Source organism: Adiantum capillus-veneris, chromosome 8, assembly GCF_014529385.1.
Source record: "Adiantum capillus-veneris isolate H3 chromosome 8, ASM1452938v2, whole genome shotgun sequence".
In the NCBI taxonomy this organism is placed as follows: Eukaryota; Viridiplantae; Streptophyta; class Polypodiopsida; order Polypodiales; family Pteridaceae; genus Adiantum; species Adiantum capillus-veneris.
This window is the reverse complement of record NC_140938.1, coordinates 98,366,170-98,379,660: the sequence shown is the minus strand read 5'-3', so window position 1 is coordinate 98,379,660 and position 13,491 is coordinate 98,366,170. Positions and strand designations below refer to the sequence as shown.

Here is a 13,491-nt window from a genome sequence, read left to right as displayed (position 1 = left end):
TAGATCGTGCGACGAGGAGCTGCTGCGGGAAGGTGAGATCTGCGAGGCTTGGGGGCTGCGGTAGGGAGTCTAAATGCTGAAAACTGAAAACGCTGAAGCTAAGGCTGAATCTGTCGCCGGGAATCTGCAAAATGCCAGGTTGGACTGCATGTTGCAAAAGCGCTAGGCCTGTTCTGTTGTCTGCAAAAACGTCAGGCTGATCCGGGAGTTCTACAAACGCTAGATGATCTGCTGCAAAAACGCCAGAGCTTATCTATTGCAGAAAACGCTAGCTTGGTCTTGATGGCTGAAAACGCTATGGAGTCCTGCCGGTCTTGCTGAGAAGGTGCACTGCAAGTGTGGTTCTTCGCCCGACCCCGCTGAGCCCTCCATTTGACTTGCTCTATCACCGACAGAGCAAGTGAGCCTAGCCGCAGAGGTGGAACGCCTGCTGGCGACTTCTGTCATCTGCAAGATTCTCGGCACCAGACCTAGCAGAGGAGAGCTGCGTGAATCTTCTCTAGGCCCGCCTTCTCGCCGAGGCGGGTAAGATCTTGCATGTACAGTTCCTCGGATGAGGCTACTATCAGATCGAGTTTGAGACCTTCAAGATGGCGTCCAAGGTCATCGCCATGAGCCCCTTGACCATCCGAGCAGTTCGAGCCCACTTTCGACAGTGGTTTTGACCCAGCTTCAGAGGTTCTGGTAGAGGAAGCAGACCTTCCCATCTCCGTTTGCTTTCCTGGTTTGAGGAAGGAGTACCTACCACTTTTGTCCAGGATAGGCTCAGCGATTGGGACTGTCTTGGAGACACCTCGCACGATAGCCTCAGTAGCTGTCAAGGCAGCCGGCATTCCCTCGGTACGTGTTCTAACTTCTGGTTAGGGACACCCACACTCTCCCGAAGATGTCTTACTTCCTCGGGTGAGTGGGGGTTGGTTCCGACAGAGCGTGGAGTATTCGGGCCTCCCAAATCAGTGTTTCATTTGTCGACAGATGGGCCATCTCGCGAAGGCCTGTCCACGGAGGAGACCCCGACCTACACCACAAGCCCAGCTCCAGCCCTCAAAGGCTAGCCAACAACAGCAGGCAGAGCCACAGAGTACACAGGCAGAGCCACCCTCCGAGCCTAGGGCTCAAGCAGAGGAGGGCTGCCAGCAGGTTTGTAGTCGACGTAGGCAGGGGCCACCGCGTCAGCCTGGCACTCAGAGTGGTCCTCACGCTCCTGCCCAGCAGCAGTGGGTAGCAAACGTGCCGATAGGGTAGTTTCAACCTCAACATCTTCATCGGTGCATGCATAAGAAGTGTCTCGCCCGCCAGATCTCATAGGTAGACAATCCAAAACTTAAACTTTTGTACAAGCTAATACTGGGAGTGAAAACAAGAAGCTCAACATTGAACTCCTGGAACCATAAGATCAAAGAAATAAACAAGTTAGAGATCATTGGACCTTCAAGATGCAGACATAATTCTCTCACCTTAATTTGCAGGAGCATAAAACAATTGCCTTAACCTAAAGTCTTCTCAAGCATACAACTTTTTTGTGGTGGCAATGACGGATTGTAAATGGCAAAAACACTCCGATATGGGATAAGTTCGAATGCGCACTTTGTAAGGCGTTTGTACTTGCAAATGCATATTTTCATACATACAACCTGGCGACCCTACAAGCTGCAGTTTCCTATGTTGAAAGGTTTGGTGACTTCAGACGCTCAAATTATGGCAATGGGTCTAAAGATATTCACTCTAGTGGCGGTGATACTTGAAGTTCTTAGCATTATCATCATGATACATACGTTGAAATGCAATAGCCTCAATTTAGATAGCAAGCGGTAGTGCCTTCTTTAACTTGAAGGTCCTACTCTCAAGATCGACAATCTCACGGTGGTCAAAGTAGATTTTTCTCAACTGTTCGATTTGATTGCGGTAAATGTAATGTGCAAGATCGATGGTGAATGCTCAAGATGAGTGCTCAATACGTACTCAAGGGTCCTTTTACTGAATGAGAGGATTCTTGTTACTGAATGAGAGAGTTCCTTTTACTTCATGAGAGCTGTGCAAAGACTAGAGAGAAAAAAGAGTGATACTGTGAATGTTGATATTATATATATATATATATATATATATATATATATATATATATATATATATATATATATATATATATATAGAGATAGAGAGAGAGAGAGAGAGAGAGAGAGAGAGAGAGAGAGAGAGAGAGAGAGATGCGTTGAGCTTTGCGTGCTTGCTCCATGGAGGCCCGCTGAGCTACTCTTGTTGTAGCATCATCTCCATCATAGACTTTACCAAAGCCTTTATAGAATTTGGTGCAATCTGTGGCGTAGAAGGGGATGGAGGAGGATCTTGAAACGGTCCTCCTGGTTAAGGTACTTCGTCTTCTCCAATTTCACTCTCATCACCTTCATGCAAAGTATTCATCTCGCTTTTGGTGATGACCATGCACTGAGTACTGGGGTACTTGGGAAACTGGTGACGTGGCAGGCCCTCGGACATAAACACACACAACTGTTGATGTGGCAGATTCTCGAAAAATGCATTGACTGCTGATGTGGCAGTGTACGGACGCACGCTTTATGCGTTGACAGAATGACGTGGCAATTGTACGAAAACCCGCTTTTCGCGTTGATTGTACGGATCTCTGCAAATCGTGCTGACAGGCCGTATGGATTTTCCGCAAATAACGTTGCCAGCTTTTGGGCAGTTTTGCTTTTGAGTTTAACTTTTTGGGGCTCTGCTTTTGGGCATCCCTTGTAAGAATAAATAAGCCCAAGGGCCTCACTTCTCAGGGTATTTGGACGCAGAGACTGAGAGTGAGTACCCGCGGGCTCTTTGTACTTTGCACACAGATTAATATAAAAATAAATACCGAAAGGGGCGCCAGTCTTTGGGGCCAATATCTCTTGGCACGGAATTACGCCGGGCCGTGTCTCTTGTGAACTGTTTTGAAGTAAATCTCTACTGTGTCGCGGTAGAATCTTGACTTGGGGTGTCCAAGTTTGTTACAATGGTATCAGAGCATGGCTTATTTCTCTTTTACTCGGAAATCCGATCCCTTATTTTGCGACACTTACCGATTTCGGAAAGAATTAGTCGACTTCTTCTGCATTTTCTGATGCGGAGAAGATCTTGCAGAAGATTTTAATGATTTAATAAAGTAAGAGTACGGGCCACCTCGGCCTACTCAGTACGAACTTCAAGAGGGGGAACGTCGACAGCAGGTTGACGAGTGCACAAAGAAGATGATCAAATTTGCGAAAGACACTCAGTTTGCGAAATTTTTGTCTCAACAATCCATCGCTGAAGTGCACACTCAGTGGTGGCAGAAAGCCACATAACCACCAATCAAACCGGCACTTAAGAAACCTCCTTCTCCGAGGATGTTTACAGAACAAGAACTTCAAGAGGTGGTTCAGACTCAGATTAGTTAGCTTTTGGACGCGAACAATCAATCCTTTTGGACGTGAACAGTCAATCCAAAAAGCAATTGAAAAAGCGCAAGAAGGGGACTGACTACCCTGGTTATTTGGGCCGTCAATCTTCTTTTGCATCTGTAAGAAAGCAGAAGAAGTGTGTACGCTTTGAAGGACTACCCATCTCTTCTTCTTCCTCTTCTTCTGAGGGCGGCAGAAGGACCTGCAACGGCGAAGGGTGAAGATCGCATAGCAACATAGGTCGCACATGTTTTTTTCTTCTCTCACACACACACACACACAACCACACACACACACACACACACTTTTTTTTTTTTGGTTGTAAATCTGATTTGACTTATTTACAAATGGGAAACCTCAGAGTGAGGAAAACCCATCAGAAAGATAGATACAAAAGGAAAGAACACAGAAGTGTTCGGAAATGTAAAGGCGGTTAGAAGCAAACGTAGGATAGGTGTAGGATATCGGGGGATATGTCCTCAACATCAAGGGCAAATTGTAAGGATTGCCTAAGTGATATTTTGAAAAAAGGAAAGAAATCCGCCTCTTGCTGATGGAACATGCGAAGATTGCGTTGGCGCCACAAAGACCATAAGGACCAAAATCTGACCCAAGCGAAGAAAGCCGCAAATCGTTGAAGGGAAGTCGAGAGGACGCCAAAAGCCCAAAACTGTTTGTGGAAAGTCGCCGAGGGAAATCGAAGGCGCATACATGATGATATGCGGGCAAGGAAGGCCGTGATGAAGCGACAATCCCAAAGCAGGTACATAACAGTCTCTTCACAAGCTGAACATCTGATACAACAAGAAGAGCTGATGTGACGTGTAGCAAGGAAAGTTGCAACAGGGAGAACTCCCAACAAGCAGCGCCAAAGAAACAAACGTTCCTTCAGAGGCAAATGGCTCTTCCAAATTGCAGTAAGAGCCTTTCTCCACCATAGATCAGATTTATGCAACGACCATAGCGCATTACAATGATCAACGAGCCAAGAATCACGCGGAAGAGAGGCATATATGGTACTGGCAGAAATGGCATCAAAAGATGTTTTTTATAAAGTCCAATCTGTCATACGGCTTCCATTGGCCAACGACGGAATAGGCAGGAAAGCAGCCAGCATTTGCGGAAGTTCTTTCCAAATTTGGTGATAATGCGTACCCAAACCAAAGCGGTCAGCCGCTCGAAAGAAAGGAAGCATATTCTCACACGTGTCAACCACATCATCCACCGTACATATTCCTCGACAAGAGAGGAAGTATGCTTGACGTGGCGAATGGTCAACAAGAGAAAAATGAGAATGCCAGACTCCAGTGAATTCTTTCCAAGCGTATAGAATTCTCATCTGGTTGCTGTCTGCCATGCCATGAAAGATGAGCTGTCACCGCTTTCCAAGCAATGAGTAAAGCAGAAGTAATCGAGCAACCAGGAATATGATCATCCTTGCCCATAGGCACATCAACATCAAGAGACCGTGGCCCGACTATATTATCTTCCATACCCGCATCAGTGGAAACAAAGCCTGCAGGTGATGAAAAAGCCCCATGACTCACTGCATCTCTGTAAGAATGTACCACCTTGTTCCATGCATCCACAAGCGTACGATTGTCATTACAAGGAAGAGGTTTTTGCACCGTAGATTTCACTACAGGAGGTACATAGTTATGAGAAGAAAGCTGTGAGTGTGTTTTGACGGCCTTCTTGGGGGTTATCAAAGGAGATCCTTCCCCTGGATCGACATTCTTACCCTTATTCCGTGTCTCCTGAGTTATTGCAAGCTTACCCTTGCTCTGAGAGTTTTGGGAACCAATAGATTTGACTTTACCTCTAACCAGAGGCAGAGCATCAGGCAAGGTAGAGACCCAATGGAGGGGGATCTAGAGTCCTCTTTTCCATTGGAAACAACAAGTTGTGGAACCGTTGAAGGAGGAGGTTGCTAATGAGTCTCGGAATATTCAGATTGCATATGTCCAAATTTACCGTAGTGAAAACATGAATTTGCAAATTTTCCCCATTTGAGCTTGAAAAGACGCTTGCCGAGGCGTGGGAAGATCTGTGTCCCAAAGCAGAAAACCGATTTGTATTTGCGTCAAGTTTGGGAGGACATATCACTTTCCCCAAGCAAGAAGCAAGCACAGGAGAACAAAATAAACGCATTGAGAGTATACTGTACCACTGGGTCCAAGAGAGCTTGCACAGGGATAAGCACTCAGTGGTGGGTTCCTGGCCCTCCCAGGCGTTCCTCACACCTTCAAAATCTTCCAACAAACAAGCTCGGATTTCACCCATTTCCGAGGACTCTGCGGCCATCGGCTTCCTACGTTTATACACTCGATCGAGATCGCAGACCGACTCTGTCATGAAAGAACCAAAATAATGCCAAACCTTAGCGAGCTGAAACCTGGTAGATACCTGAACACAACAAACTTTGTACACTTCTGAACTGTACACCTGCCCACTGAACTAAATAAGCCTGACTCTGAAAAATCAACTTTCGAAAAGAACTTCGCTTCTGTACAAATCAAAATTGCGCAAAGAAAGCAATGCGAAGGAGCACCTGTACACACACACACACACACATAGACACACACACACACACACATAAGAAAGGAAAGAGAAAGATGTGTGACATCAGGAGATGATTTCTGTTGCGTCGTTTTTGTAGAGTTGAGCTTGTGTTGAGAGTTACTTGCATAAAGTCCTAAATGAGTGTCTTAGTGCACTGACTAATTTGTTCACTGCATTCATAGCAACTTCAATACGATGTCACTATGCTCTGATACTTGCTTCTCATTCCATGTACTTGATCGTTCCATTGGCTGAGAAGTTCTAGTGCCAAATGATTTTTTGTTTGTTTGTGCTAAAAGGTTGTATGCTAAGCTCTGTATTTGATGTGGCATAAGAAGATGTCTTATCCTGGGGTTACAATTTTTTATTATAAAAAAATTGGCCTTCAACCTTCTCACAAGATTCTGATACTTCAGTGTTGTAATTAGCTTCAAAGCTAGAATACACCGTCTTAGGATTGTATTTCTGTGTGATAATTTGCGTTTGACCGAAGCTCAGCGCCTGGTTTTGCGTCAAAATGACATTTTTTTATCAGATATATGTGCTAGGATTCCAGTTGGTTAATCTCAATTATCCTTTTTATCTCATTTGATTTTTTTTTGTAAATGGCTTGTCTGCAATTTTTGACAGAAAAGTTGGAGCGGAAAATTATATTCGATGCAATTACATACTTCCTGATGGGCTTCATTTTAAAAGAGGTATTGTGAAGAATCCAGATGTTGTACCTTTGGCATATAGACATCTATCACTGCCTGAGAGTACCAATACACCAAAATCACAAGGTGATATGCCCATGGCGAAGGACGAGAAAGTAACAGTTCCCAACGCACAGGCATGTATACACTCTGCAGGTTTAACTGTAAATATATTCGGGAGATATCGTGTAGTTTTCACCTTGTTTACTTTAATGTTTGAAAGTTGAAGAAGCTTCTTTAACAGATAGTTATCACAAGCATCTTGTTTCAGTAAGTTTGGTACAAGAACTGGTTTAAACTTGTTTCCATTTTCATGGTGAAAGAGCTTTCATTCTATACTCCTTCTGGATTACCTGCATGGCTCCGTACCATCTGTACTGTACTGTACTTTTCTTTTTCTTCTAGATGACCTGTATGGTCCTGTACCATCTGTATTGTACCCACGTACTGGAAATTTGGCAAGAATTGTAGGGGCACTTGCTTGGTGACATTGATATTTTGTGCAAATTGTTGGAGGCATGCTCGCTAGTGTGGAAGTTTTTCTTTGGAGTTTCTTAGGCATTCTGAAAATCTGCTATAGGGACTGTGATCTGCATTGGCTGTGTGTGCATCTCTTTGGGGCATAGATGGCTGTCTTATTTATGTGACAATGATATTCTAGTACCTGGGACACCTATATGGTGTAGGGCTTAATTTCATGTCGGTATGGTTGTAGTGAGGCAAGAGCTTGCATTGCCTTCTATAGAGAAAGGGCGCGTAGATGCTTTGCTCCGTGGATTCATGGACTATCGGTGGGGATTTTAACAATGTGTAAAACGCATCTGACGTTGGAGTGGAGAACGCTCTTTGTATCACTTTCATTGCATGTAATGAAAGGGATGATTGGATTTTTTTCTTTATTTTGATTTGTTGTTTGGATGCATGGGATAAGCGGTCTGTTGCTGGGCCTGACTCTGGCCTTTCTCGGGGTTTTAAGTGACAAGGGTTCCCCATCTTAGAGGGACTTGATAGGTTTTATGTTGATTCTTGGGTTGCATCTTCTGGAGGATCTTTGTATTTATGTCATAGAGAGCAGCAGTCACTCATGGACATGGCCACTGATTTTAAAGCAGAGCTTTTTGCCGCAGATGCTTGCACAAACGACAGTAAGACCAGTTTCATCTATAGTATGACTGTTTGTCCTAATTTATGGGATAATCTGACCATATTGTACATAAATTATTAGAATATAGAAAAGTTTATGTGCAAATACCTTTTTGTTGTTTAAATCTAGCTGTCTTTTGAACATGATATTCTTTTGTGTATAAGTATTATCTTTAAAACAACAACAACACACACACACACACACACACACACACACACACACACACACACACACACACACACACACCCCGAAGCAAGGAAATTGCATGCAAAAACCAAAAACAAGAACAAACAAGGAAAGAAATAGCAAAACAAAAGTACCCGCAAAGGTGAGAAGGTCCCCACTAAAAGACCACATGCATAGCCATCTTCGACACCATTGATAGCACAAAGCCCTTCTTGTTGTAGGGCTCCATTCCTTGCAAGGGTCTCTGCAGTCTTGATGAGTCTAGGATTGGGGAGGCCTTCCAAAGAGGTTGTTGCTACAGTTGAAGAGGAAACTGAGGCTATTGGTGGCAGGGGTGCCAAAGACCGAGGCAAGAGAACCAAAGCGCATGTGGCACCCAATGGGGAAGACACTGTACAACGGTTAGCAGATATAGCTGCCCCTCCTATGGAGATTGAGGCGCTTACCAGATCAGTCTCCTTTGTGCACAGCTTGTGGGATACTACTAGAGACAGATATGCTAGACTGGCCCTTGAGTCTTCTAGACAATTATCTCTTCAGGGGGACACTTCATGTTGGTATGCACAGATGACATCATGGTTTCAGACGCATGGCTTCACCATGGACAAGCTGCCCCCTTTCCAGTACTCTCTTCAGGCACCCTCTATGTCTCTTACACGGGTGGAGATTACTAGACTCATTCGTCATGACCTGATCCAGTTGGATACCAGGAGGACATGGATAGAGCCGCCACAGGAGGCACGAAGATGGCTTTCTATAGAGAGCATCTTCTCCACCTCACAGGAGATGGGTTTGTGATTCGACCCAGCTACATGGACACACATATGTCTCATGGTTTGTGGTGTGCCATTGGTTAGATACGCACACCTTCACATCAATTGGAGATTGAGACTGGTAGATTCAGAGGGATACTGGCAGACAGCAAGATATGCCGTTTATGCCAGCTAGAGCCAGAGACAGAGCTACATTACATATGTCATTGCACAGTGTACTATGAGATACGGGGCAGTTTCCATTGCTTATTCAGAGAGGGTTTCGGTCCTTTCTCTAGGGTCATGAGTTATGAGGATCAGAGGTGTCTTGGGCTATTTCTACTTGAGTTACACAGATATAGAGACACTTTATTGGGGAGAGATAGAGAGAGAGAGTCCCAGAGACAGAATAGATTACTTTTCACTAGATATGGGACAGCTAGAGGAGCAGCCATCATTGCAGAGCTCGGCCCACACTCATTCGACCACTACTGGCACTCTCATCGACCGAGCACTGGAGCTACAGAGATCCCGACGGCCACGATTGAGGAGAGGGGCCACAGAGCATCGACGAAGACTACAACAGAGGATTCGAGCCATACTCTCTCGACATCCAAAGTGCAGATGAGGATGAATTCTAGTAGTAGTATCTTTGTTCTAGTTCTTTTGTACCCAGACATGGTATTAGATTCACCATTTTGTAACAGATTGGTCTCATAGGTCATTTTGGCCTTTTGAAGACGTTAATATAACATTTCATTTCATCTCTCTCTCTCTCTCTCTCTCTCTCTCTCTCTCTCTCTCTCTCTCTCTCTCTCGGACAATGCCATGAGACATTGATGATGATGATGCTTTTAGTCTTTTAGTTTAGTCTTTCACTTTACTTCATTTTATTTTGTACCGAGACATTGGACTAGATCCACAAGGATTGTATCAATTTGGTCTCATAGGTCATGTTGGCCTTTTGAAGACATTTAATATAACATTTCATTTCATTTCATTTCTCTCAAATTATTAGAGGGCGAGATATAGTTCTATATTTAGAAACTCATGAATGTAAGACAAAGAACTTGTCTACGAGCCCAGGTATTTTATCTGCGAGCCCAGGAACTGGAGTTCAGACAAAGGATCATCACCCGCCATATGCTACTTTGCACCTTCTACCATTGGATATGCTAGCCCAAATGGGCAGTCCCCTTATGTCTAGTCGACTCGACAACTAGCCATGGGAGAAGACTCTAGATGTTGGTATTCACATAAGTTAGCATGGTTTCAATTGCATGGCTCTACAATGGACAGATGGTCACCCTGTAGTACTCCTTTGACTCACCATCACTTGCACTCACACGTTCTAAGATCAATAGGATTATCAGATAGGATCTCACGCAGATCGATACATAGAGGACATGGATGACTCTTCCTCTAGCATTTCTTCACATTGCCAAGAATGGATTATTTGACAACCAAGATACACGGATGAACACCTCTCCACGGGCTTCGATGTGTCATAGGACAGCTTCGGACCTCCTTCCATCAGCTCTGCGAATAGAGATGGGTAGATACACTTCTGTACCCTGAGAGCAGGGGATATGAAGGCTATGTGACTTAAGAGCGAGAGACCGAGCATTGCATATGTCGATGCTCAGTATATTAGGAGATACGAGGACAATTTACTGTCTCTTAAGAGAAGGATTCCGTCCTTTGTTGAGGGGTAATGGATTACATTGACCAGAGATGCCTTGGGGCTATTCTGGTTGGAGCTATGCAGGCCATACATGCTTTGTTACAGAGCTCTACATGGGAACCCATTCAAAGGCAGGTGATAGATTTCTTCTAGATCAGTAGCTCTCATCAGGACCCTAGGACACATCAATTTTCAGCTCAGGAAACTCTTATAGATAGAGCTACATAGGTTAATAGATCTCGACACCTATTGCAGATCACGCGTGATGCCACCAACCTATTTACCAAAGCTGCATCCAGGCCATTATGGAGAGGTATAGAGGAGCTCCTACGAGGTTCTTTATAGATTGACGCCAGGATGCAGTGGCCCATGAGAGAGTTCATGTGAGGTTACTTACAGGGACAGCCCACCAAGGAGATCAGGCTTTGGCAGATAGGCCACTAGCTGGCTCTACTGGTTCGCTTAGTTGTTTACATTTTAGCATTTGTTGCCTAAGTCTGCTTGTATTTTCTATGCTGGACATTCGGATCAGATGACAATGATGTCAATTTTTTGGGCTCATAACCTACCTACCTTGCGAACAATATGTACATCATGTTGTATGGAAGTTTGTGACATGGGCATGCTCTATGAAGATGGTGCTTATGACTTGAATCCGGTCATAGAAATTTTTCTATGCTTTCCACTAGTGCTACATGATAACAGCTACATCTTCTAATTTCTTAATTGCTACCTCATTTGTAAAATATTTCTGGCTACAGATTCAGAAACACACTTTAGCTTCTTTGCAAAGACTCTCTTTGCTTCCTGGAGAGTTCAGAGAAAAAAACCTTGGAGTGTGATTGTCTTTAAAGCTGGATTAAGCGTCGTAGCCAATTTTGGGTGGTATATAATTAGTAAGACCCTAACCACATTTTGTGGTCCATGATCATGTCGATGGACCATGATTGCTGTACAAGCAGAGCTTTGTTTCAAACATCACTATTGCACCTTCAAGACTTATAAGGGTGTTTCCAATCTTATAAAACAGCACATTATTTTCCTTGAAATGGTTGGTTCAGTGTACTTAGGGTTTGCCAATCTTGATGAAAGGGTCTCAAGTTAAATTGCTACACAGGAGTTGACAGTTACGAACGAGAGATTTTTGGTACCAGAGATGCTGTTTCATCCAGCAGATTTAGGTTGTCCTCGAAAGTCTTGATTGTCCTGTTTGTCAAGTGATACATACTTTCAAATAGCTGAGACCTTCCATTGCTGGTTGTGTGCTCTATAGGCATGAATCAAGCCGGTATTGCAGAGTGCATAGTGCGAGCAGTCAGTGCATGCCATCGTGACCTACAACCACTTCTGTATAAAAGGTTAGGGTTTTGCTTTTGTTACTGTCTTTAAATTCTCTGGCGTACTAAATTGCTCAAATTGCTGTGCAGTGTGGTATTGACAGGTGGAACAACAAAGTTGCCAGGTTTCAAGGAAAGACTGTAAGGTTCCTTGCTTCGTGCCTGCCAAATCAAGGCACTAATTGGGAGACAATGTTTTCTGTGCTCAATAATATCTGTTTTTGTGTGGCTTATCATCTGTTGTCTCTGTTTTTATGGCTGTTGTAAGAGAGTTGGAGCTTCGTCCGATGGTTCCAGCTGAATATGATCTGAAAGTACACGCCCTGGACAAGTAAGACTTGTTGTTAACATTCTTTGGTTGGGAGGCAGAAAGATTCTAAAGGTAGGGAAGTCACTAGCCCACTCACCAGTTTAGATTTTATGGCTCTTAATCTGCAGCCCGATTGTTGCACCGTGGCGGGGTGGATCTCTCTTTGCTTCAAGTGAAGAATTTGAGAGCTGCTCAATAACTAAAGGTGAATACGAGGAATTGGGTTCCCTCCGGTGCAGACAAAGGTTTATGCGTTGTTAGAGTCTTATCACAACTGTCTGATTGAATACCCTTATTAGGTGCATACCTTCTTTGATAAGTTTAGGTATCCTCAAACTACATATTCAAGGGCAACCTGCAAATTTCCTAGTGCAGGTTTTAAAAGCTGGCATGCGTTGAAGTTGAGTCTTATCTATTTGATTGTTGCTAGCAGGATTGCACACAAAATGGCAGCATTTTGGACATGCCAACAAAAATGGTGATATTAAAGTCCCTGCTGTAGCTTGAATACAATGCTTACTGCAGTTAAGTTTGAATCTTTTTGGCAAAAATCATTTTACAGCTCTTCTTAGTAACTTAGGCAACCCTTTAGGGGCTAATCAAAAGCTAACAACTGGCGTCGGTATCTAAGACTCGGGAAATTGTCATTGGGGTCTATAATTGTCTGTGTTCTCCATCCTTTCCATCTAATTGGACTTTTATTCATGACAAATTACCATCCATGTATATCTTCTGTACAATATAACAGACATTTTACTGCTTGAAGGTTCGTGATGCTGAAACGTTTGCACACATTCACTGCTCTAACTGTGATGCTTTTAATTAGCTTTTCATGCAGCACTGCAGTGTGTAGCCCATAAAAGTTTGGACCTGGATAGAGAGTACGAAACTGGAAATTAAAACATTTTGTTCATTTTCTCACTACAACATGTGAAATCTAATTGGTGCTTAGTGCAATTAGTAGGTTTTGGGTAGTGAATTTATCAAACCACTGGTGCCTAGTGGGAAGCGCATAATAGACATAAATTGGTTGATACAGTTGCTATAGATGAAAAGCATCAATATGCACACACACACACACACATTGTCATTTTACTCGGCTGTGATTGCTTCATCCAGCTACATTCTTCTGGCTGCCATTGCATGTTTTTGTTTAAAGGAATGCACAGTCTTCTGTCATTTTACTGTTGCTTGTAGTTGCTTCCTTGTCTCTCTGCACCCTTTCTTTACCTCTCAAAGAACCTCATGACCCTTGGGGATGCTGGTTTTCCTCCTCACCTTGTGGTTCCAAATTACTCCTTATAGAAATGTTGTTATGGGGGTATGACCCTCCCCTTACCCTCACCTGACTCCCATGGGTTTTTTGGAATGGCAATTGATATGCCCCTGA

General features: G+C 43.8%; 1 protein-coding gene across 4 annotated transcripts in view; it reads left to right on the top strand.

The window, feature by feature from the left end:
- The window catches only part of ARP6 (actin-related protein 6), a 51,223-nt gene extending 38,361 nt beyond the window's left edge, over positions 1 to 12,862 (top strand). Inside the window, exons 2-8 of one of the 4 annotated variants that reach the window (XM_086518257.1) lie at positions 6,624 to 6,825; positions 11,572 to 11,635; positions 11,728 to 11,812; positions 11,882 to 11,932; positions 12,060 to 12,122; positions 12,230 to 12,306; positions 12,532 to 12,862. In XM_086518257.1, the coding sequence (XP_086374383.1) occupies positions 6,624 to 6,825; positions 11,572 to 11,635; positions 11,728 to 11,812; positions 11,882 to 11,932; positions 12,060 to 12,122; positions 12,230 to 12,306; positions 12,532 to 12,608 (619 nt within the window). In that variant the 3' untranslated portion in view covers positions 12,609 to 12,862. Of the gene's footprint in view, positions 1 to 6,623; positions 6,826 to 11,571; positions 11,636 to 11,727; positions 11,813 to 11,881; positions 11,933 to 12,059; positions 12,123 to 12,229; positions 12,401 to 12,531 lie in introns of all 4 variants that reach the window. The other 3 variants (XM_086518258.1, XM_086518261.1, XM_086518260.1) reach the window with 3 other exon arrangements.
- Positions 12,863 to 13,491: the final 629 nt, after the last annotated feature.